Here is a 23,030-nt window from a genome sequence, read left to right on the forward strand (position 1 = left end):
TAGTTGTCACTTCTAGGAGCCGCAACTGAGCGGCTGGCATGGCTGCTTGAGGTGCGTTGATGTCTCTTCCTCCCTTCTGAAAAGGCTTGAGAAACAAAACAAACAAACAAAAATAAACCAAACCGTCAGACGTCATTACAGGTTTTTATCTGAACTGGTTTTGGTTTCGCTGCTAACCGTAGGAGAAATAGGACAGCTATTTGCCTGGTTGGCTTGCCAGCGGCTGTGGATGGATATGCAGATTGCAGACCGTTGCAGCGCTAAGCCTGAACCGAAAACAAACACGCAACGACCTGGGTGTGCTTTGCAAAATGGAAAGAAGAAAAAATCTCGCTCTAGAAGAGGGAGAAGAGGGAAAAGACGAAGAAGCAAAAAAGCAAATGAACCGCCACCGTTTTTGCCGCCAGAGGTAGCTAGCTCGCTGACTGTATTACACCGTGTTTATTATCTAGCTAGCCAGTTAGCCGACCTTCGATTGCAGTTTTGAATGTAGACATTAGATTTATCCATTATGCTAACTAGTCATGTCAGAAGTGTTCATACAGACCTTGCAGTTAGTAACTTTTGTAGGTCTAAAATTGACTGGTAAAACTATTTTAAAACAAACGAGTCTTGAGATAATTAGCTAGCTAATTGGCCAACATGGCTAGTTAGCTAGCAAGCAAGATGCATCATCTCGCGCATCTTTTGCCGTTAATAGTGGGTTGTCAACTTTCAACTCGGTGAACAAGTTAACTACATGGTGGTTGCTTAGCCCGTTTCCTAATCTTTAGATTAGTCGCGTTGTGGTTGCACAATAGCACACAACCCTAACTATGGTTTGCATTAGTTTTAGCTAAGGACGATAGGGGTTAGCTCACTTTGAAGGGGGCGTTGAGCCTGATGAACTACCCTGGATAGCTAACCTAGTCACTTTGTGTATTTGCTTTGCATTCGTCAAGAGATGGTTTGTAAAGACAGTATTATAACAGCCACTCTCTTTGTGTGACGGATTGGTCTATTATAAATGACGCCTTTCATCCCGTTTCAGGCGGAGGAGGGAAACATTGAGTACAAGGTAATGTATTAACACTATGATCGTTTGAGTTTTGTATTGTATTGCATTAACCTGCGGATTAACGCACACGCGGTAATTCACGTATATTTAATAACTAATTGCATGTAATAAACATAAACATAACTCGAATCTTAAGTTCAGTTAGCCTGTTTTGCTGGTAATTTTCATTCTAAGTTTGTCTGGATAATGTACACACACACACACACACACACACACACACACTCACTCACTCTCATGTCTGTTCTGCACTCAGCTGAAGCTGGTGAACCCAACGCAGTATCGTTTTGAGCACCTGGCCACGCAGCTGAAGTGGCGTCTTCAAGAGGGCCGTGGCGAGGCCGTCTATCAGATTGGCGTGGAGGACAATGGTCTGCTGGTGGGCCTTACTGAGGAGGACATGACGGCATCGCTCAACACCCTACGCAGGATGGCAGAGAAGTACAAAGATGATGCATCTCATGGGCCATTTCCACAGAAACCACAAAAGTTATTTGTTTGGTTCATCTGTACTGAAGCAGGCTAGGAACTTCAGAATTTGTTAAATGTGAGATGTGCATTACAGAAGTCTAACTTCTGCAAAAGCCATTTGTAGAAAGTAATGGCAGTTTGTGGAAGACTGTCATGATAGGGAAGCAAATCAAGTGTTGGCAAAAAAAAAACATCTGTTTTTTTTTGTTTTTTTTCTGTATACATAACTTGAAGTAAGGCAAGTCTGAAGAATTGAAGAGATGTTATGGACATTATGGTAAAAAACAAGGTCACAGAGAAATGGTGTACTTGGCTTGTACACAAATTCCACAAAGGTTTATGTGCAGTAGGCCACACAAAACTATAAATGTACTTCACATAGGCATACCTAGTGTGGTTTATATAACTTTGGTCACATTTCTATACTATCTACCTCACAAAAATGTTGATCTTTGTTTACAGTGCTGTCTGCCATATATCTTTCAGAAAGAGAAGCGGCTGATTTCTGAGCAATGGTTTGTGTGTGTGTGTGTGTGTGTGTGTGTGTGTGTGTGTGTGAGTGATTGTGATTACGTTCAGAGTTGGTGCCGATATCACACTCTTGAGGGAAAGGGAGGTCGACTATGAGTCAGACCGTGCCCGTCGGAAAATTGCGGAAGTTCTCGTCCGAAAAGTTCCAGACGACCAGCAGGTTAGATGGGAATATCTGCTTGTATAGCCATGTCAGCATGGATTTAATCTATAGATAAAACTGCTGTTTTTGCTTATGACAGTTGGTATTTTACAGTCTGATTAATAGTGTGGGTCTGTATGTGTCTGACACTTATTTCTTAATAATCAGTATTGCAGTGTGATCTCTAATAAAAACTGGTGAAAAGTCAGAGGAAGTGTGTTCTGTGTAGCAGTAAGAGCAAAGTTGCTGAAACAGTTGCTTTTGCCTTCTGTGCAGTACTACACAGGTCAGCATGACTGTTGGCATATTTACCTTTTCCCCCCATTCCTCCTCACATGGCGTTTCCTTGCACGTCTTTTAGTTCCTTGACCTGCGCGTGGCTGTACTGGGAAACGTGGACTCGGGCAAGTCCACGCTGCTGGGCGTGCTCACCCAGGGCGAGCTGGACAACGGGCGAGGGCGCGCCCGCCTCAACCTATTCCGCCACCTGCATGAGATCCAAACGGGCCGCACGTCCAGCATCAGCTTTGAGATCCTTGGCTTCAACAGCAAAGGGGAGGTGTGGTCACGTGCATGCTTTCGCAATCTAGTCGTACTATGGGACATTTTAAGGAATAAGTGATTAATCAATCAGTCTTTGATATTTGATCTCTTTGGGAGACACTGAAATATGGTCCTCACACTGATCTGCAATGACCGTCACAAGCAGGCTCATGTGGCGCCGTTTGGACAGTTGTTCTTGCTTTGCTGGTTTCCAGGTGGTCAACTACAGCGAGTCACGAACAGCTGAGGAGATCTGCGAGAGCTCGTCCAAGATGATCACTTTCATCGACCTGGCTGGCCACTACAAGTACCTGAAGACCACCATCTTCGGCCTGACCAGCTACTGCCCCGACTTCGCCATGCTGGTGGTGGGAGCCAACACTGGTATTGGTGAGTGGCCAGCCTGGTATGATGGCACCATCATGGAAACTAAACCAGGCCTTACCATACTGTCGCTACACGCTAAAAAAGTCACTGCTTCAAGGACATGGACTTGCTTGATTTGTCTGACATGCCCTGTTTTATTTGTATCTTTAGGAGTAATTAACTTAGGAAAACAAATTAGTTTTGGACAAGCTCATCTTATCCAGGGCAGTCTCTGTTTCTATAATTAGGCTTTCTCATCTCCATGGCACCACAGTACATTTTACTGCTCAAACGTGCCCTGCTTCTTTTGACCCCTTCCTCATTCTCTTCTTCCTCAGCTGGAACCACGCGGGAGCACCTGGGCCTGGCCATGGCACTGAAGGTGCCCATCTTCATCGTGGTTAGCAAGGTGGACCTGTGCGGCACCGTCACCGTGGAGAAGACCGTGCGGCAGCTGGAGAAGGTGTTGAAGCAGCCGGGCTGCAACAAGGTTCCCATGCTGGTGGCCAGCGCAGACGACGCTGTCACCGCTGCCCAGCGCTTCGCCCAGTCTGCCAGGTACCACCGCGAAGCACCTCCGGGTGGTGCTTTGGGAACGACGTGTTTCAGAAGCCATGTGTGTCTGAGAGGTTATGTATATGCTAAGTACGTGCTGCTGGCACAAGTGTGAACCTGGTTCCTGCATTGTGTGCAGTATCACCCCCATCTTCACACTGTCCAGCGTGTCTGGGGAGAATCTGGACCTGCTCAAAGTCTTCTTCAACATCCTACCCCCACTGAGTAACAGCAAGGAGCAGGAGGAACTCATGCAGCAGCTAACCGAGTTTCAGGTACACGCACACACTCCGTCTTAATAGGAATGGAGCATATTACCCCAATGGTTGCTTTTCTTCAGTGGTTACCAGTGAGTTTTAGGATTGATTTTTAAAATCGTGGTGTTAACCCAAGCATTGCATGAGGCCTCTGGGTGTGTTTCAGACTTACTGTTCACATATATGAATAGGAGCACCCTTAGATTGTTGAACCTGGAGCTGTACTTTGTCCCAAGAAAAAAATTTAATCATAAGGATCCTGTGCTTTTGTTTTGTATGCACCTAAAGAATTTGCCATAAAAACTGTATTCTGTATGAGTCTTTACACATTTGGTGAAATTATTTAATATGATTTTATTACCTTGATTTATGTTATTCCTGATTCTTGATGTTTTGCACATTAATACATGGGCAGCCAGTGGTGTAGCCCGAATGCTGTTTTTGGACGTGACTGTGTAATGCAGGTTGATGAGGTCTAACGAGACTCTGTAATTCCTTTCAGGTTGATGAGATCTACAGTGTACCAGATGTGGGAACGGTGGTTGGAGGGACGCTCTACAGGCAAGTCCACCACCTCCCGCTCTACCCAAACACATGGCACCTCCACTTCACCCCGTCCCCTGCTCTGCCACTAACACTCTCTTCACTCCTGCTCCCACTTCATCCCATTACACATCACCATTATTGCACTGCTCCTAATTTTTTTAATTACGCTGTAATAATCATGCCAGTCCTTGAACCACGTTGAGCCACTAACTTGGATTACGTGCTGTTGGGAGCTGAGTTAGGGCAGATGAGGGTAAATATGCTGGACCATATGGAGGGGCCGTGAGGACTTGGGAGAGGAGCACAGCACTAATATGCTGCCCCTAATCCATTGTAACCTAGTCTTTAGCCTACTGGCTACTAATCCCAAATATCTTAGGCTGTATTAGGCTAAGTCATTTCAATTAAACAAGTGAATAAGTCTGCGTGGTAATAATGATGTGTGTTGTTGTATTTGTGCGTCTTTGTTTGTGTGTGCGTGCGTGTGAGCAGCGGTGTGTGTCGCGAGGGCGACCGTCTGGTGGTGGGCCCCACAGATGAGGGCCAGTTCCTGCGGCTGAAGGTGTGCAGCATGCAGAGGAACCGCTCAGCATGCCGCGTCCTGCGGGCGGGCCAGGCCGCCACACTCGCCCTTGGAACCTTCGACCGCTCGCTGCTGCGCAAGGTGACGCCTCTTGCCCTGCTCCCTCACCAGCCCCTGCCTCTCTGTAGTTATGAACAGGTGTAACTACAACAGTCCCACTTCTGCAGTGAACTCTTATAGTCCCACCTCAGCTGCTACAGCTTCGATAACAAATTATAACCGCCCAACTCACTCTAGCTAACGTGTTGATACTTGTTATAACATCATACTTTGAATCTCACTAATTTGAATCTCTTAAGAATGTCACTGTTGTGCAACAGGTTTTAGGTTTAATAGCTAACTGAATGTGATCAGTGAAGACACGTGAGTCATAACCAAAAAGTAAACTTGACCTCGCCCCCCCACCCCCCCACTGAGCACTCGATGTGAACCGCACGGTTCTGTTGTGCGGGTCAGGGCATGGTGATGGTGAGTCCGAAAATGAACCCTACCATCTGCTGGCGCTTTGAGGCGGCCATCGTCCTGCTGTTCCATGCCAAGACGTTCCGCTGCGGCTTCCAGGTGACAGTGCACGTGGGGAACGTGCGGCAGACCGCCACTGTGGATGGCCTGCTCGGGAAGGTGTGTGCGCCTACCGACCAGTATAGCGATAAGCAGGCATACATCTTTGTGCTTGTTGATCTATGTTTGTGTCTGGGTGTGTGTATGTGTGCATGCAGGAGGAACTGCGTACAGGTGAGAGGGCTGTGGTGTGTTTCCGCTTCCTGAAGCACCCCGAGTATCTGCGCGTGGGGGCCAAGCTGCTGTTCCGCGAGGGTGTTACCAAAGGAATCGGTCATGTGACCCACCTCCTGCCCTCCCAGAACAACGACCAGAATCACAAAGCCCACCAGAACCACAACTAGATGAGAGTGAGCGGGAGACGTATAGAGTGACTGACTGACTGTGAGAGAGATGTGGGTGTGTGTGTGTGGGTGTGTGGTGTCCACCTCACACAGATGAAAAAGTAGAAAGATCTATGCTTTAATCCCTAGATCTAGTGGCATTAATTTGTCTGTTGGCTTAATGGTTAAGACAGCGATTGAACTATAATGGTGCAAGCGTGTGTGTGAAGCTTGAATGAAGGGTTCTCTCTCACATAGTCAACTGCATGTGGTAATTCTGAAACACTAAGCTTTCCTGTCTAAATTTTGATTCTGTAAGAGTCTTTCTCTCCCTCTTTTTTTAATCTCACGTATGCCTACAGTGTATTGACGTATTAACATGCCTGTCTTTAGTTCCTGTGGCTCTTTTATATTCTAGTTCGTCTTAGACCTATAGAGCACTGGGAATAACAACAGTATTTAACATGCTCTTTATGCGAGTAGCAGCACAAGCATGATGCTCAATACTGCAGAGTCTTGTAGGTGATGGATTCTTCTACTGGACCGATTTAAATGCTTCAGGGTTCTGCTAGGGGTGGGCAATGCGGCCTAGAAATGATATCATGATATTCTCATCGTATCGTGATATTTTGATGCTATTCATAAGAGTTTACGTAGGGCTTAGAACGGTTGTGTGTGGGGCTACAGGTCCTTTGTTAGGAGCAGGAGGTGTGGGTGGCTGTAATACTTTAAACATTAGATCTGGGTTCGTTGTGTTCTTCGCTCTGCTGCTAGTTTTCAGCAGGGCTAATGGGACTAGCTAGATTCTAGAATAGCAGAGAAGCCAGCACCATCACTTCCAGCAGCACGGAGGGGAGGCGTGCTGACTCAGCATGTCCTTATTTCAGTCTTGATGGAAGAAATTATATCTGCACTGCTGGAGCAGACGTTGTTCGGGCTGCGTTGCAATATTAAGACTCAAAAGAAAATCCCATTTCTCTGTGATTGCATATAAGAACGGTGACGTGGGAGCGGAGCAGAGTCCAAACAACCGCGCTCGAGGACGTTCCGGAGTCGGCTTTGGGAGTTGCTGCCCGAATAACAAATCGGCATGACCGCCCATATATGTTGTTTGCTAGTTTGTGCCAAGCAAGGGCCGTGAGTTGTTTGCGTTGAAACCCTCCGGATGACCGGCCCACGTGCTCAGCAGACCAGTGTGCCTTCTGAGTAGGCGGCTGGGCAAGGATGGAACAGCAGCTGTTCCTTGGCTGGGGGCCAGTCTTGAGATTCTGTGCATGCGCAAAAAGTTCAAACGATGCTGTGCATTTGTGTTTTTGTCCCTCTCCCCGATCCTTGAGAATTCGTGCAATTAAACAGCGAAAAGAATGAATTAATGTATCGTACACTCACGTAAATGTGCATTTTAAATCACTTAACCTTTAACTTCTGGTTCTAACACTTGCCTTCTGGTTTTTGCACTGGTTAATGTGTTTAGAAGCTTCATCTCATCCCAGTAAGTAACCTTTTGTCTTGCAATTCTTGGCACAGCAAAACGCCTTCGTACTGCATGCTGTGGGTGTTTACTCTGTAAAAGGCCTCGAGTGGAAGTGCCCACGAGGCACTGGATGCATTTGCTTTTCACCAGAGGATGAAGACTTAGATTTGAGGTTTTTGTTTTTTGGAAGCAATGTCAGTGTACTGCATCATACTTCAACGCGCTGCAACTAGTTTAAGTAATAAAGAGATGTTTTATCGTGCACTGCTGTTTTGAGTGCATCTTTTTGTTTTTTGTTCACTATCACAGAGACATGTGGCAGGCTACGAAATAACTAAGAAGCCAGCTGCCCCTTTTTTTTTTTTGTCATCTCAAGGGGGAGTTTCATGGATGAAGAGGACTGTGATGTACTATACTTTGTGGTTCAGCCACAATGCTTGAAAATATTCTCCATTTTAACAGTTGGCACTTTAACCTCACTGTGCTGTTTCAAATCCAGTGTGCTGACAGACAGCCCGAACATTAACAAAATATGTCATTGTCTAAATGGTCCAAACAGCACTGTGTATAAGAAGCAAGAATGGTGTGATTTCAGTATAATTTTAATTGTAATGTTGTCATGAACAGGGATGGTGGTATTGGAACGTGGTATTGTAGTGGCAAGCACCCTAGTGATAAATCATTGTGATAAATTGCTTCAATTTGCTTTCTGAGGACATAACAGGTAAACAGATGTCTATTATTGTTAAGACAAAATGCTGGATGCCCGTTTAACCCCACGTACGAACTGGAGAGCGCTAGCTGTAGATACTCCTGGGGCATTGGGACCAGCTATGGCTACTGTTGGCAGTGCGTTTTGCAGGCAGAAAAACACTGAACCAGATCTCATTGCTTTAAAGACCTTCTCTGTCGCAGTGTGTGGGTCTCTCTCAACAACCTGTGAGAAGGCTACATTTGTCCAAAGGAACAGTGAGGTTACACATCAACATAAAACCTGATAGGTGCTTCATGGTGAACAAAGCAACCAAAAAGTGATCAGTTCTGTACATTCATACAAATGACATTTTTGTCAATCACCCTAATAGACACAGATCCCATTGTTCACACTAGCCCAGTCTTTCTGCGTCAAAGTAGGAAAGGCCTTGAAGGGCAATATCAAACACTTAAAATCCTCCTTCTACAAAACAGGTGAACAAACCTCCAAAGAAAACATCCACCCTCAGCTTGTATTATCTAAAAAAAATTCAGTGTGGGCAAGAAAACATACAGCAAAGAGAAGCTTGTACACGCACCAGCATGTATAGACTCAACACTTCAAAGTGATATTTGTTAGATTGTTTTCTGCCCTTTAGCTGTTACTTCCACTGTGAAGCGAGCACTACTGTTCAGGGCACATTGGTTTGGGGACTAAATTGGGGAAAATCCTGGAGGGCAGCTTCAGGCCAAGCTCCTCTGTCTGGGCTTGATCCGCAGATACAGCTGCAAAGGAAAGAAAAGCACTAGTAAACAATATCAAATGATGAAATTATCTTGGTCAAAAGGCCGTTTAAGGTTGGTGCGCTCCAACCCCGCCCCCCGAAGTCTACACCGGTGGTTGTCTCACCCCGAGCAGATTGCGGGGGATGTAGCCCTCGTTGTCGCCGCAGCGCGCCCACCACCACTCAGTTTCCTCTCCATCTTCACGCCTCAGGACCGTCATACAGTCGCCCTCGCGGAACGACAGCTCGTCGGCGCTCTCCGCCTCGTAGTCCCACAGCGCGTACACCACACCCCTGTTCATCACGCCCATCTTCTCTTGCACGCCTGTGTGCGATTCACAGCCATGCACACAGAAAGAAATTAAACCACAGCAGCTCAGAACATGACAGAAAAACACCCATGTATCTAAGTAATCATCGCCTTTCATTAAAGTTTTTTTCAAATGTTATTTTTATACATTACATAGTTATGTACATATGACACGGCATGCATCGTAAGCCCTTTAGTCATTTTGTTTACAGATGAGAGGATTTGGGCACCATCATGCGCGGTTCTCATGTACTCCATCCCCCTGCTCACATCCCCAGGTAAGCAAGAGAGGACTGCATGCTGAGCACCTCAAGCTCAGGTGTGATTTAGGGAACAGCAACAGGACAAATTTGTGCACTGACTGGCAGTGGAACAGAACAAGAAGCTTTAATCAACCAAGTAGCTAAATGTCATCTGCATAACCAGGTGGTGACCAGGTGCTGTTCTGACAGCTATATAATGAATTAAACACTTTGCAAAGTGAATTCTTGTGTGTTTTTTTTTGTTATGTTTTGTTTTTCTTCCCACAGATGCACTTCTGAAGGGACAGGCTCCTCACCGTAGAGGAACTGCGAGCACTGAGCGTAGCCTTCCTCCAGCTCCTCACACTTGTCCGCTGCCGTCTGCATGTCGCTGTGGGTGGTGGCGAAGACGGCGGCGCCGCACTCCACCAGGAACTTGCACACCTGCACACTGTTACAGGAGGCTGCACAGTGCAGGGGGGTCCTAGAGAGAGTTAGTTATTGGTTAGTTATTCAGTGTTATTCACTTAGGCTGTTATACTGCAGTTAGCAATGTTTGCTTTGTGGCTCTAGATTAATAATCCACCGACCAAGATGATGAATTCTAGGTTAATTAGCCACACTCGGTGGAACTACGCCTTTGACCTGGTGCTGAGAGGGCGTGCACTTTCATCACTTCCTCTCACCAGCCATCACTGTCAGCAGCGTTGACATTTACGCCAAACTGCACCAGGAACTTGACAATCTCAGTGTGTCCAGCACACACTGCGTTGTGGAGGGCGGTGATGCCCTCATCGTTGGGCATGCTGGGGTCTTCCACCTGCCCAGTAACAACACACACACACACATTCCCAGGAAGGCGCACACACATTCATCTGAACAAAACTATTCACCACCTAAAAATACTCCACCACTCCATTGTCCATAGCACCAGATGACCCTTAGAAACTACCTGAACACCTGCAAGGTGATTATTTTTGAGTGAAGTTTCTACAGTGGTTGGTTAATGTATATCTAAAGATTTACATTACTGTTACCCCATTATTAGAAGGAATCCTGTTAAGCTTCTATAGGGGCTGATGTACAAAGATAAAGGTTTATTGACGTTAAACTAATATCCCGTACAGCTCATTTAGTTAAGCGTTAAGTCAAGTGCTTTTCCCCCCACAGACGAATGTGATGAGATTCGGATGGGTTCAGTGCCACCCCTCTGAGCCAATCATTCTCTTCTTCCTAGTCTTCCTCACCTCATATATGATCCTCTGCACCAGGTCGTACTCTCCCTCCAGCGAGGAGTCAAGCAGCAGGGCCAGGGGGTTGAAGCGCACACGCATGCCATGCTTGATCCGCTCTGAGCCCGCCTTCCGCAGGTTCGTCCTCTTCCCCTGCGGGGGGTGGGGGGAAATAGAGAAAAGGGGAGGGAGATAATTTTACAGTTTTAGAAGGAGAAGGGGAAGCATTATGGGGGGGGGAGAGAGAGAGAGAGAGAGAGAGAGAGAGAGAGAGAGAGAGAGAGAGAATGGCAAGCAAGGAGAGAGAAAAAGGATAAAGAAGCTTGGCTAGGCGGGTGGATGATTTTTCTGTAGAGAGAGATGCTCTAGATATGCTGAATCAATCATGATCTCGAGCGCATTTTTGTGAATTCAAACCGTTTTGATTAAACCACTGCTTGCCTATCAACTGCTGTAGCCCCGCAATTAACCACAGGTTGATTAAAGTTTGATGTATGATCATTATAGCATGTGAATCCATAAACCAGCCCCACGCGCAGACCCTGCACATACACAGCAATAAGCTGAGATTGTGCAATACATCTGGGAACAAATGGATGATAATGAGGCACCCTTTTAACTAGAGTATTAAAATTGGCCTCATGAGTCACCATTTCTGCACCACTTCAACGTTTAACAAGTCCAAGAGCAGTGATTAGGTTCTTAGGGTGGCCAGTTGCTAAGCAACGGGCTTGGAAGGAGCAGGAATGAGTTTGTTTGAGTCAGGGCTGAACTGACTCTCTCGCTCTGTCATTTCCTAGTTTACTCTCTGGTCTTCACCAACGAGAATGCAGAGCGGCCTGCATCAGCGTCGTGTGAAAATTCACTTGTACATTAAGGATGTCCAATAAATGCTCAGTGAATTCAAACAATGCCATAATGTCACTTGAACCACTGCACTGCTGTTACGAGAAACCTGGAACACGAGAAAATTCCATTATGTTGAAAGCCTTGTGCGGCCAATCAGCTTAGTCATAAAGCCATGGTTCCCTGGGCTCTGTCTGGGCTCCTTTCCCAGGGGTAGGGACTGGAGTGATAGACCCCTGTCAACAACATACAACTGTTACAGAAAAGTTCTAAAATTCATATGAGTGTTGCACAACTGTGGTTTCAATCTTACAATGAAACTGCAATGGTGTGGGTCGGAGTAGGGAAAACCCTAAACTGCTGTGCTCTGCCCCAGAGCAGGGTGTTCAGATTCAATCTTAGGGATGTTTAGACAGCTCACATCCCTGCTCTCATCTGCTCTGAGCCTGTCAGTGGGTACTGCTCTGTTAGTGCAGGAGAAGTTAGTGGAGGATAACTCTGGAGGAACAGCGTGGGAAACCGTACATACCGGAGGCAGCGTGACCTGGCCGGTGATCTCTGGTGCCTTCATGGTGCTGCCCTCCTCACCAAGCCCATCCTGGTCAGCTGTGGTGGGGTACGGTGGTGGGGGGTAAGGCGGGTATTCATCGACGTATGATTCGGGTGGGGGGGGGTCAGTTGCCTCCTTCTCACGCTCCTCCACCCTCTGCCTCCCGCTGTCGTCCGGGGCAGGCCTGCGTGGTCTGAGCGGAGGTGGAGTGTGCTCTTCCTCCTCCTCTTCCTCCTCCCCCCCACAGTCCCTCCCGATAGGTAGGTCATTTGGGGCCCCGCCCCTTGCCCGCCCCTCTGCCTCCTCGCCTGTCTCCATGGCAGCCAGCGTGGTCTTCTGGTAGAGCAGTTTCTGGATGTTGGGGCCTGCAGGGCCCTCGGGCTCAGTGATGGAACTGCGCTTCTTGAGCGGGCGGGGTGCATGGTGCAGACGCTTGCGCAGGGCCTCCAGCTCCGCGTCGCTCTGCAGGCGGTGCATGTGCGACAGGAACGGCAGCAGCTTGGTGGGGCTGAGGGGGCGGGGTGTGCGCTCCGCCTCCGGACCCTCCCCCCTGCTGCCGCTAGTTGGGGCCACGGCTGCACCCTGGTCCACCTGGTCGGCCTCGGTTTGGCTACCGTCCTGCGAATGGGAGTGGTGCCCTGCAGTAGATGGGATGACTGGCTTTCCATACACTGTAAATGAACGAGCGAGAGTGTTACGAGCATGAGTGGCACACATGTATTTGTGGTTGTGGTTTTTGTTCTCTCTTCACCTATCCATCATTACTTTTATAACAAGCCACGCTCTGACCAATAGCTGTGTCGCTGGTGTTAGGTGGATGAGCGCAGCAGCCAATCAGCCTCACAGAGGATGGGGTTTTGAGCATAACGCCACCCAACCAGAAGTGTTTTGTTAATTGCGGGAGCCATGCGCATGAGGCTCTTTAAATTATGTACGGTTTGTTTGGTGGATGTTAGATAACATGCTGGTATCACTGCTCTGTATAGATGCATGTATATGTCAGTTAACCTTCTTTGGCAATAACAGGAACATAATCCCTTCAGACGTTTCATGAACCAAAAGAACCATGTAGCCCATTACAGACTTAAGCTATTGACAGCATTTCTTACACTTTATACTCATTTGTATTTATGTCATAATCTAGTACATATAGAATTAATCATAGTAAATCATTAATAGTGATACTTCAGTTGTATGTGTCCTTCTATCCATTGTCCTTGTTCAGTGCCACGCCCCCTTTTATCCATGACACACCTCGGGGGAGGGGGGACATGATGAGCAAGAGGTAGAAACCAACAGCACGCTAATAAACAGCGTCCCATGCTGTATATGCACATCTCTAACAAATGCCAATTAAATTTCAGCTTCATTCAGAGTAAATACTGGCAAATGTCTGTTCGCATACAACAGAATGCATATTATATCGATGCATACTGCTATATGCGTACATTAGTATGCAAAAAGACATGGTTATGATGTGTTGTAGATGTAATATGTAATATAACGGTGTCAGAGTGTGTTAGAGCTGGAGGATTGAGTTTGCATAATGCTTCCCATTGTGTTAGTGTCCACATGCTTTTGTTTGTGCTTTTATCCCTGTGCTATCCATCTCATCATTTTAATATTATGCAAACCAGAGATCATGTAGTCTTCATAAGAGGACAGTCAGTGCTGTCGTTCTCTCCCTGTCTACATATTGCTTCCCCCTCCCCTCCCAGTCTCGGTCATTCTGTTTCTTCTTCTGTTTTGCTTACTCTGCCACCGTTTCCACCCTCTCTGCAACTCTGGGCTGTGAGGTTGAGCACAAGTTACACTAATGATTTTATGTTGTGACATTACCGCAGCCTCGATGGGAATATCCAGCCTGCTTCTCAAACTATTTTGGCAGCCACTGAAATGTTGCTGTGTCTGCCATAATGTATGAAACTACAGCAGCCATAGCAGTATGGTTTCATGGGAGTATAACTGCAGTACTAAATGTATCTTTACTTTTATGTTTAACTATATGGTATAGTTACTAATAGATGTTTAACACTGCTTGAGCATGACTTGTAACAGCAGATATTGTAACTGAGTTAAAGATGAAAGCAGCAGTCAGTATGTCTAGTCTATGCATACGTGTGTTATATAACAGCACTTATTACTGATCATATCTAAGTCTCTGTCACTGACTGTATCTTTAACTGTGAATGTAGCAGCCCTTATTAGATCTTTAAGCAAGTAGTGATGGTGGCAGTACTCACAGCGGGGCTGAGAACGGGTGAGTGTGCTTTGGCCCTGGTAGCCTTTGGCCAACGAGCTGTGCTGTGTGTACATAGAGTAGATGGAGCTGGCTGCAAGCGTCTGCGGCTTGTGGAGGGTGGGGGGTGTGGCTGCTCCTTTCCCTGTGCCGCTCTCCACACTGAAAGGGCGCACGGTAGCAGCCGGCAGGGTGTCAGCCTTGGGGGCATTGCCATGGTGGGGGGCGGGCATTGGTGGCCTCTGGCTGCGGGCTGGGGGCGGAGGAAGCTGGGGGGCAGGTCTGGCCTTGCCCGGGAAGGTGCCCGTGGAAAAGGAGGGTTTACCATAGCCAGACTGAGATGCCATGACTGGTTTGGGTTTGCTCGGGACTGGAGGAGGCACCTTGCCTGCACACTGGATGGAGATATACACACTTGTAACTATACATGAAAACCAACTGCTTTCACTCTTACTGTTCCCTTGTTTTCAGTAAGATCACTTACTAGGGATATGTCAGCAATTGAGGAGCTATAATGGCCCGCTATATAAACTGCAAGGAGTGAATATCTGAGATATGTTTTACTGAGCCGAGTGGTTACATTTTGCTTGAATGCAGGGTAAAAAAACGAACAATTACTCAGAAATCATTAGAAATGCTAACTAACTAGCTAACTAACTAGCTAACTAACTAGCTAACTTCTGGAACCAAAATTAACTCATTTAAGATTCACTCAATTCTCAGAATATTTTTTTACACCAAAACTAGGTAGATGTGTGTGTGTGTGTGCGCGCGCGCACGCGCATGCAGTACCTGGCCATCCCTCAAGAGGTCATCGCTGCTCTGGTTCTTCCGTAAAGGAAGAGGTGGCTGCATCGAATCTGCCTGCGGGTCTAAAGCAGACGGTGGAAACCCCGTTAGCCTCACAGACAACCGACCCGCGCACGCACCAACGTTCCGGCTGCACTAACAGGAGCGTGCCCACTTCAGGCCAACATCTCAGCATGACAGCGGTGCACAGAGTGGACTCGATCCGTAAGCAGATGGGTCCGGGTGTGGTCTAGGGACTCTCTTCATGTCCTACTGCAACATTGTGCTCGCATGCCAACATGGGCCTGAGCTCTAGGCTCAGCGGAGGGAGGAGGAGGGCAAAGATAGAAACAGCAGTGCAGCGTTTGGTTATAGAAATGCATGGAGGAGTGTTTTATGAAACAAGATCACTTTGTTGATATAAAGAGAATTTTAAAAAGGTCAGTCGAAAGAGGTGAAAGAGGCATTGGATACTCGACCTCAGTCATACATTCAGCTGAAGAAAATTTGTTTTGTGAAGACTCCTGTGAGAATGCTAAAATTATGTTTTGGAGTGTGTGTGAGTGACCACAAGGAGGCACCTTTCTCTGTTGATCCATGGGTGCTCATACGTGGAAGAGTAGAGGAGTGGCCATGCTGGGACCCACCCACAGTGCTGACTTCAACACCGGGGCACCAATCAGATGTCTTGGAGATTTTACCTGCCTGGAGACCAAGACCTGGGGGGTGGAGGATTGGGAGGGGCTGTAGGTAAATGAGGGAGGGGTCTGATTTACTGTAGTACCACTCACTCTCACACGGTTGTGGCAAATAACTCATACAGATGGATACACTAACTATTAAATTCTCTGCATGACTGTCCTTCATTTAGAGTCCTGCAGCATGGCTTACGGTTATACCTGAATCAGAGCAAACACTGGCACAAAGGCCATATTGTCAGCTTATTTGGCATATCTTACAGAACAGCATTGTGTGTGTGTGTGTGTGTGTGTGTGTGTGTGTGTAAAAAACTAAGGGAGAAGAGAGCTGCTCGAGTACCAGAGGGCTTGGCGAGTGGTTTGGGCAGAGTGGCAGTCCCATCCGGGTAGGCTGGCTTCACCACCACCTCTTGCCTCGGAGGAAGAGGTGGGGCAGTCTGGATGTATGGACCAACAGCGGCAACCCGGGCTGGGATGATGGGAGGGTGTGAACCTTGACCCTCTGCTGGCTGCTGAAGGTGGGATGTGAGAGAGAGAAAGAAGATATGTGAATTTACGCTCAACATTATGCGATCACAGCCAGTCAGGACAGAGCTTCCCCTGCACCAACTCCTCCCCCTTTACCCCTTCCTGTGCTGGGCAGTAGAACATAGTGGCAGGCGAGGGGTCATCACTTACGGGCAGGTTCTCTTTCTGCTGGAGCGCAGCCTTCTTCCTGCAGAGGCGTTCACGGAGCTCAGCCACGCGGCGCTCCATGCTGGCCACCTCCTGTGTGCGCTGACCCAGGTTCTCCCTCTGCTGCTGCAGCCGCACGCTCTGCTCCTCGTTCAGCTTGTTCCTCAGCTGCGGGATGTATGGAGGGAAGGGGAGCCACTGTTACTGGCCCTGCGTGCGTGCGTGCATACGTTTGTGCGTGCGGGGGTGCGTTCATTTAGCTGTTTGTGGGGCCCCAGTGTAAGAAAACATTAAGATTTTAATGACTGTGGGGAACAAAACACAAAATGTTTTAGATTTATTTTCAAAAATGTAAAAAGCCAAAAGATTTCCTTTGGGTTACTGAAGTGAAGGTTGTGGTTTGGTTTTGGTGCATTATTTGTCTATTAGTATACATAGGTTACCAGAAATGGCTCCCCGAAGAAGAGGAAGGATTTCAGCTGGGATGAAGGAGGATGAGAACACAGGTGCTAGTGAGGAAGTAAATAAGTGGATGGACAGCGTGGGTGGAGAATGGCCGAGGCTCTTCGATAGGGTGGGCGGAGAAGGGGTGGGGAAAGACAGCACCTGTAGCTCTTTGTAGAGGTGCTCGAGCTCCCCGGCCGAGCTGTGTGAGGCGTCGTTGTCTAGACGTGCTGCCCCGCGCAGCAGCTCCAACTGTCTGCTCAGCTCCTCCACCCGTGACACGGCCCCCAACAGTTCCCGCTGTTTCTGCTGGAACAGGCCGTTCATCTGCTCTATCTCTTCCACTGCACCAACCAACCAGGGAACGGACACACAGACACACACACACAGAGAGAGAGAGAGAGAGAGAGAGAGAGAGAGAGAGAGAGAGAGAGAGAGAGAGAGAGAGAGAGAGAGAGAGAGAGAGAGAGAGAGAGAGAGAGAGAGAGAGAGAGAGAGAGAGAGAGAGAGAGAGAGAGAGAGAGAGAGAGAGAGAGAGAGAGAGAGAGAGAGAGAGTAAAAAGTAAAATGAGGAAGTGAAAAAGATGAGAGAGCGCGAGCGAGAAGTAAAATGAGGAAGTGAAAAAGCGCGTGAGTGTGTGTGTGTTGGAGGAAACTTTCTCTCTTCAGTTCATTAGCTCTGAACTCCATTTCCGTGATCATTTGCTGTGGCTTATTAGCTGCTCATCAGTCCTATTACTATAGCCATTACTGCTGTATCAGTGCAGTGAAAATAGAGCCATCAAGTGTTTTGCATCAAGCCAGTCCTGCATACTAAAGTACCCGATAAAAAGACTGCTTCTCCTGAATCTGGATGTAACAGGTAAGCTCCCCCACCCCCTCCCGCCGAAGTGCTGCAGGTTCTGACCCAGCTTGCTGTTGCCCAGTCGCTTCTGCTCCACCTGGCCCTTGAGGGCGCGCACCCGCCTCAGCTTGGCCTCCTGGGCCTCCGCGTTGTCCCGCAGCGCACGCAGGCGTTCCTGCTCGCAGGCCTGCCGTTGACGCTGCCGCTCATCCTGCTGCTGCAGGAACCGCAGCCGCTGCTCCTGCAATATGAACAAACCAACTAACTTAAAAAAACAAAAACAAAACAGTAGTGAGGTTGCGACGAGAAAGGTGCAATAAGCAATATTTTTCAACCTGGCACAGGAGTTCCAGCACTGAAGGGGCAATTGAAATTGTTCCGTTAAAGTTTAGAGACAAAGTGAACTTAAAGTACGAAATTTCATGCAACACTTTCAGCAGAGTGACTAAACCATCTCAAAACCCAAGTACACATTTCAGAAATGATATTTTTAGTAAAATTGTGGAACATTTTAAGACAGGAAGAGCACCTTAGAAGCCAGCAACTGCTGCTGGGCATTTATCTGCTGCTGTTGCCGTGACGCCATCTCCTGGAGTTCCGTCAGTGTGATGTCCATGCGAGGCAGAACCATCTGAACAAACAAGCCAACAAAGTGTCTTGAAGAAAGCCTTTCCTGGTCACGGGAGTCACACAACACTAGGCAGTAGGTGCTGAATTCCAATGGGATGTCATTTACGGCAGGGCTACATGGACCTCAGCATTAACTGTTCACTCCCACCGTCAGTGGCCTGTGTGGTTTCAGACTCACTCCATTCTCAAGGTGCCTCTCGGCGCTCACTTTCACTGTATTCCTGTTCACCAAAAGGTCTCTGGGTCCCCCTAGACACACACAGAGTTTCATAAATGACGACAGTAATGACTCTCAGAATGAGCTTGCTGTTACTTGATATGTCAGAAACTCTTTCCCACAGCGCATGAACTGGCAATGATTCCATAATGCAGTGTTAGAAAGAGAGACGGACGCAAACATAAGAGGTCAGAGATTGTGTTGGTAAGGAAATTTGTCACCAGTTTGTTGGATTAATAACAACTGACAGGACACATACTATAAATGGAGTTATGGAATAAATAATATTCGGGGGAAAGACCACACCTGAACCTCCACCCATTCCTACCCATTTATACTCCCACACTTGCCCGTTTTTCTCTGTAACAAATCTTGCACTCCTCCTGCTCGCTGGTTACATCTCCACCTACGGAGGAGAACTCCAGCCCAAAGTTTACTGGAGTCCCCCCATACAGTCTCACAATCACCTCTGCTCCAGCCCTGGGAAAAGGCATGGTTTAAACTCGCAAACATATACAGGATACGACTGGTCGCATCTTCTTAAAATGAGCTTTTTGTCCCGTCGTTGGTCGTGCCCCTCGTTTTCCCCGCTCACTGCACCTGCAGGAGCCTACACTACTCAAACTACACCACCGCCACTGCCGGTGCGGGTCAGGCCCTGTGGATTTTCCATAACTCCCCCGCCAGCATGGTTAGCGCACCTGCTAATTTGGGTTGCTACATAAACCGACTACAAAAGGGCACGGACATTAATAAATAAATCCTGACACGGTCGTTACTGCTCAGTGGCTCACAGGCTAATCAGAGATTTACTGGTTACACAATACCGAAGATTAGCGCAGCGCCTGAATGTATGCAGAGGCTAGAGCAGGAGCCACGGTTACTGTAATTGTTTATAGTTGTGTATATAAGGGGGAAAAAAAAGCAACTGAAGTGCATGTCTTAGTGCCACATGAGTGGTAGCGCTTTTGCTGTTGTGTAACAGCAGGGCTTTGTCTTGTGGAAACCTAACACTGCGCTCACGCGTGCACAAGGTCGTCCCAGAGCTGGAGTGCGGGCCTTTAAACTTTGCACAGCAAGGCATTCACATTTTTAATTAGTGAAACTGCAAAGGTTGGCCATTAAAAACTTTGCTGTATGAATCTCAGCCATTTATGACCTGAGCTAAAGTTAAGGCCACTGAACCACAAGGTGTACGATAACTGTAGTGGTTTTTGGATTTAGGTTTCAAAAGGGCCATTCTTTATCTTTAAAGCCTAAAAAACCCAGAGGCCTTCATCTGTATTCAGAATTTTCGGAATATGGTGTGAGCTGACACGCGCGCGCACACACACACACGTGCTGGGCCTGCGTTGGGCCTCAGATACTGGGTAGTATGAGGACATGACTTTTAAGTGAGTGTGTGTGTGTGTGTGTGTGTGTGTGTCTGCGTGCGCGCAAATATGTATTAGTCTACATGGGTTCATGTTTGTTTGTTTGTTTGTCATATGGATGCTGTAGTATACACAGAGAAAGACACAGTCCTGAAGTTCTCAAGTCTCCACCTGTCTACTGCATCGCCCTACCAGCACACCCACCTCCCAGCCACCCTTGTCCTCTTCCGACCTCCACCCTCAGCACCTCGAGTGCCAACACAATCACAACCAGCCCGTATTTGTGGTCTGCGTGGTAGATGAGACCTCACTGAATGGGTGACTAACCTGCCATTGAGAAATGTCCAGTGATGCTCGCTGAGAGCCTTGCTTTTCATGTGTCAGTCAGTCACTCTTACAATGAAACATGCCCATGACACAGACAGATGAAAGCAAGCTACTATTATGGGCATTGACTAATCCCAGCCATTGCCAAAAGGGCACAGTCAGTAAAGATTCTTTGGCAGTCTGTTGAAGCGTAAAGTTGGATTTAATACATTTCTCTCTCTCTCTCTCTCACTCTCTCTCACTCTCTCTCACTCTCTCTCACTCTCACCTGTCTCATGGCTGGGCTCTTGGTCGTGGCGGATGAAGAATCGAACCTCAGCCCTCTGCTGCCCCCAGCGCTGCAGCACCTCAATCATCCTCTCGCTGTCGCCAATCACACGCTCTGCTGGAGGAAGCGGCAACCAATCAGAGAAGAGGTACAGTCCCGCAGCAATTGCTACAGCTCTGCAGGGACTATGCCCTTTAACACCTGCCCTGTGGGGCACTCAGCTTAGTGGCTAACGCCAGCAGTCTCATCCCGAGACCTGCGCGGGCACAGTCGTGCTGTCCCTCACCCGAGCCCCTCCAGGTCTCCGCCAAGTAGCAGTCCACCTCTCCAGGCTCCTTGCACAGGTCCACTACGTCCCGACACAGTGTCTCCGGGGTAACAGGCACCTCCGTGAAGTGCTTGTCATTGTTGCTGAGGTACACGGTCAGAAACATCTGTTGCAACCGCATCCACACACAAGCACACACACAAAGAAAGAAAAGTGTATAACCCAGACATTCTTCCAAACATCTTATTTCCATTGTACATATTCTCTACCAGTTCAGCTGTGAGCGTTGGTTTGAGATGGCTGGCTGCCAGTGTGCGGATGCCAAGCCAATGCCCTCTCACAAGTTAAGCCCCTCCTCTCCCTACAGGGGTGGGGACAGGATGCAGATTGCCAGGATCAAATCCCTTACCTTTTGGTTTCACAGCAAAGTTCTTCAGCTGCTGGGTAAATGCCGTTAAAGCCAGAGAAAAATTAATTAATCGCTATCTGTGTGAGGGCCAGAGTGGGACACCAAAGAGCGGGACAGAGCAGGATCCACGAGCTGATGAAATGCATGTGAAAATGGTACCCAAAGGCGGTGGACGAGGTCATGCTGCGTTTCTCAAAGCAGTACCGCTCAGGCTGAGAACAAGGTGCGTCTCTCGCTTGGCCACGAGAAGCTTGAGGTCCGAAAATAAAAATCTAGACCGGCGTTTGTTGGGGGGGATCTGTCACCCGAGGCAAGGCTGAGCTTGTTGTTGATCCCGTACAGTGAGGGCAGGTGGCAACTATGACACAGCAATTCAATGAAGTGTGGAGCAGGTTCAGGGCATCTTAGAATTCCCTTTGTGATTCGTAATGATCTAACTGGACAGGATTTTGTTTGCTTGTTTGGTTGAGGGGGCATTTATTCTTGGGCTTTGAAAAAATACCTCAATAATTTCCTGTAAAATCAATTTATGTGAAATGCTGTGCAGTGGAGGCAAAAGCTGTTGCCGGGCGACAAAGATATCAGCGCGTCGTGCTTCCCGTTGGCTCGCGCGAGCGCTGCAGGCAGAGTTATTATCGCCACTGATTGGGTGCGAAGGAAGCGAGCTGAAGCAGATGGGCCGAGGCAGAGTGTACTGCTCCATACTGCTTTACCTGAGTGATACACAGAACAAGAGCATGGGAAAGAGAGAGAGAGCGGGGGGGGGGGGGGGGTGTAAGGGAGAGGTGAGACGAAGACAAAGACACCAAAATAGATATGACGGGGGGGGAGAGAGACGAAGACAAAGACACCAAAATAGATATGATAGAGAGACAGAAAGAGAGAGAGGGGAAGAGTGAGAGAGAATGAATGTGTGGGAGAAAAAGAAAGAGAGTGTCTTTCTTTATTCCTCCTCTGCATAAATGTAGGACTACCTGTCCATCGCACATTTCCCTGGACAAGCAAGAGACATTTTGCTCCATTCTGTTAGTTAGCCTGGCCAGAACAGCTTTGACTGAACAAACGCATAAAGCCTTTCAGACGAAACGGTCAACACAGAGCTTTAAGCCTTCTCACACTGAGAACAGATAACAGACCAGTCAGCGGAGCAGAGATACCATCAGCTTCAACATTAGAGAGAGTGTTGAAAGTGATGCTGGCTCTACCAATAAAAGTGCAGCGTTTAGGCTGGGGGGGGGGGGGGGGAGGCTTCAGTAATTAAGCGTTTGGGACAACAATGGGTCCAATACACTATCAAAACTTCACATCATCTTTAAATGCAGTTGAAGTGTTCTGAAACAAAGTGACCCAACCTCTATGACCTCCCACAGAGGACATTAGCTGGTTCGCATGGGCAGCTATGGATCTAAGGGGCTTTTTGTTGTTACACACAGGCACGCACACACGTACGCGCCTACCCCTGGGCCCTGGCCATGGCTCCATATACAAATACCCTCTTGTACTGCAGACACTGGGCTTAGGGGTATGTTGCATGCTGTAGTGATGTCTGCATCTAGCAGAATCAAAAACAGAAAACAACAATAACAACGTATGGTCATACAAATACACGCCGTCGATGGGCTAGTGTACTGAAACAGGACATGAGGAGTTGAATGTGCTTTGGTGGTTGACCTGTAGTACATGAGCCAAATGGCTGGTCTAGTTCTAAACCCACAATGCCTCTGCCTGGTCAGTGTTTCCGGAACACTCTCAGTCACCGAAGTGCAGCAGACAGAGAAAAAAAAA

At 47.8% G+C, this 23,030-nt stretch overlaps 2 protein-coding genes across 4 annotated transcripts in view; one reads left to right on the forward strand and one right to left on the reverse strand.

The window, feature by feature from the left end:
- gtpbp2b (GTP binding protein 2b) lies at positions 1–7,668 on the forward strand. The gene is made up of 12 exons (XM_027027702.2): positions 1–409; positions 1,031–1,057; positions 1,311–1,495; positions 2,105–2,216; positions 2,560–2,757; positions 2,957–3,131; positions 3,446–3,665; positions 3,802–3,937; positions 4,422–4,480; positions 4,958–5,129; positions 5,505–5,669; positions 5,768–7,668. The coding sequence occupies exons 1-12, from the start codon at positions 230–232 to the stop codon at positions 5,951–5,953; spliced, it is 1,815 nt and encodes a 604-aa protein (XP_026883503.1). The 5' UTR covers positions 1–229; the 3' UTR covers positions 5,954–7,668.
- The window catches only part of tp53bp2b (tumor protein p53 binding protein, 2b), a 21,202-nt gene continuing 5,420 nt past the window's right edge, over positions 7,249–23,030 (reverse strand). For 2 of the 3 annotated variants that reach the window (XM_027027701.2, XM_027027698.2), the window contains 17 exons: positions 20,855–21,002; positions 20,569–20,685; positions 18,562–18,632; positions 18,283–18,384; positions 17,817–17,994; positions 17,072–17,253; positions 16,469–16,633; positions 16,131–16,302; positions 15,674–15,811; positions 15,096–15,175; positions 14,308–14,698; positions 12,044–12,735; positions 10,684–10,821; positions 10,123–10,256; positions 9,754–9,920; positions 9,010–9,209; positions 7,249–8,885 (listed from right to left, as the gene is read on the reverse strand). In XM_027027701.2, the coding sequence (XP_026883502.2) occupies positions 8,844–8,885; positions 9,010–9,209; positions 9,754–9,920; positions 10,123–10,256; positions 10,684–10,821; positions 12,044–12,735; positions 14,308–14,698; positions 15,096–15,175; positions 15,674–15,811; positions 16,131–16,302; positions 16,469–16,633; positions 17,072–17,253; positions 17,817–17,994; positions 18,283–18,384; positions 18,562–18,632; positions 20,569–20,685; positions 20,855–21,002 (3,117 nt within the window). In that variant the 3' untranslated portion in view covers positions 7,249–8,843. The remainder of the gene's footprint in view (positions 8,886–9,009; positions 9,210–9,753; positions 9,921–10,122; positions 10,257–10,683; positions 10,822–12,043; positions 12,736–14,307; positions 14,699–15,095; positions 15,176–15,673; positions 15,812–16,130; positions 16,303–16,468; positions 16,634–17,071; positions 17,254–17,816; positions 17,995–18,282; positions 18,385–18,561; positions 18,633–20,568; positions 20,686–20,854; positions 21,003–23,030) is intronic. The other variant, XM_027027699.2, reaches the window with a different exon arrangement.

Source organism: Electrophorus electricus, chromosome 21, assembly GCF_013358815.1.
Source record: "Electrophorus electricus isolate fEleEle1 chromosome 21, fEleEle1.pri, whole genome shotgun sequence".
In the NCBI taxonomy this organism is placed as follows: Eukaryota; Metazoa; Chordata; class Actinopteri; order Gymnotiformes; family Gymnotidae; genus Electrophorus; species Electrophorus electricus.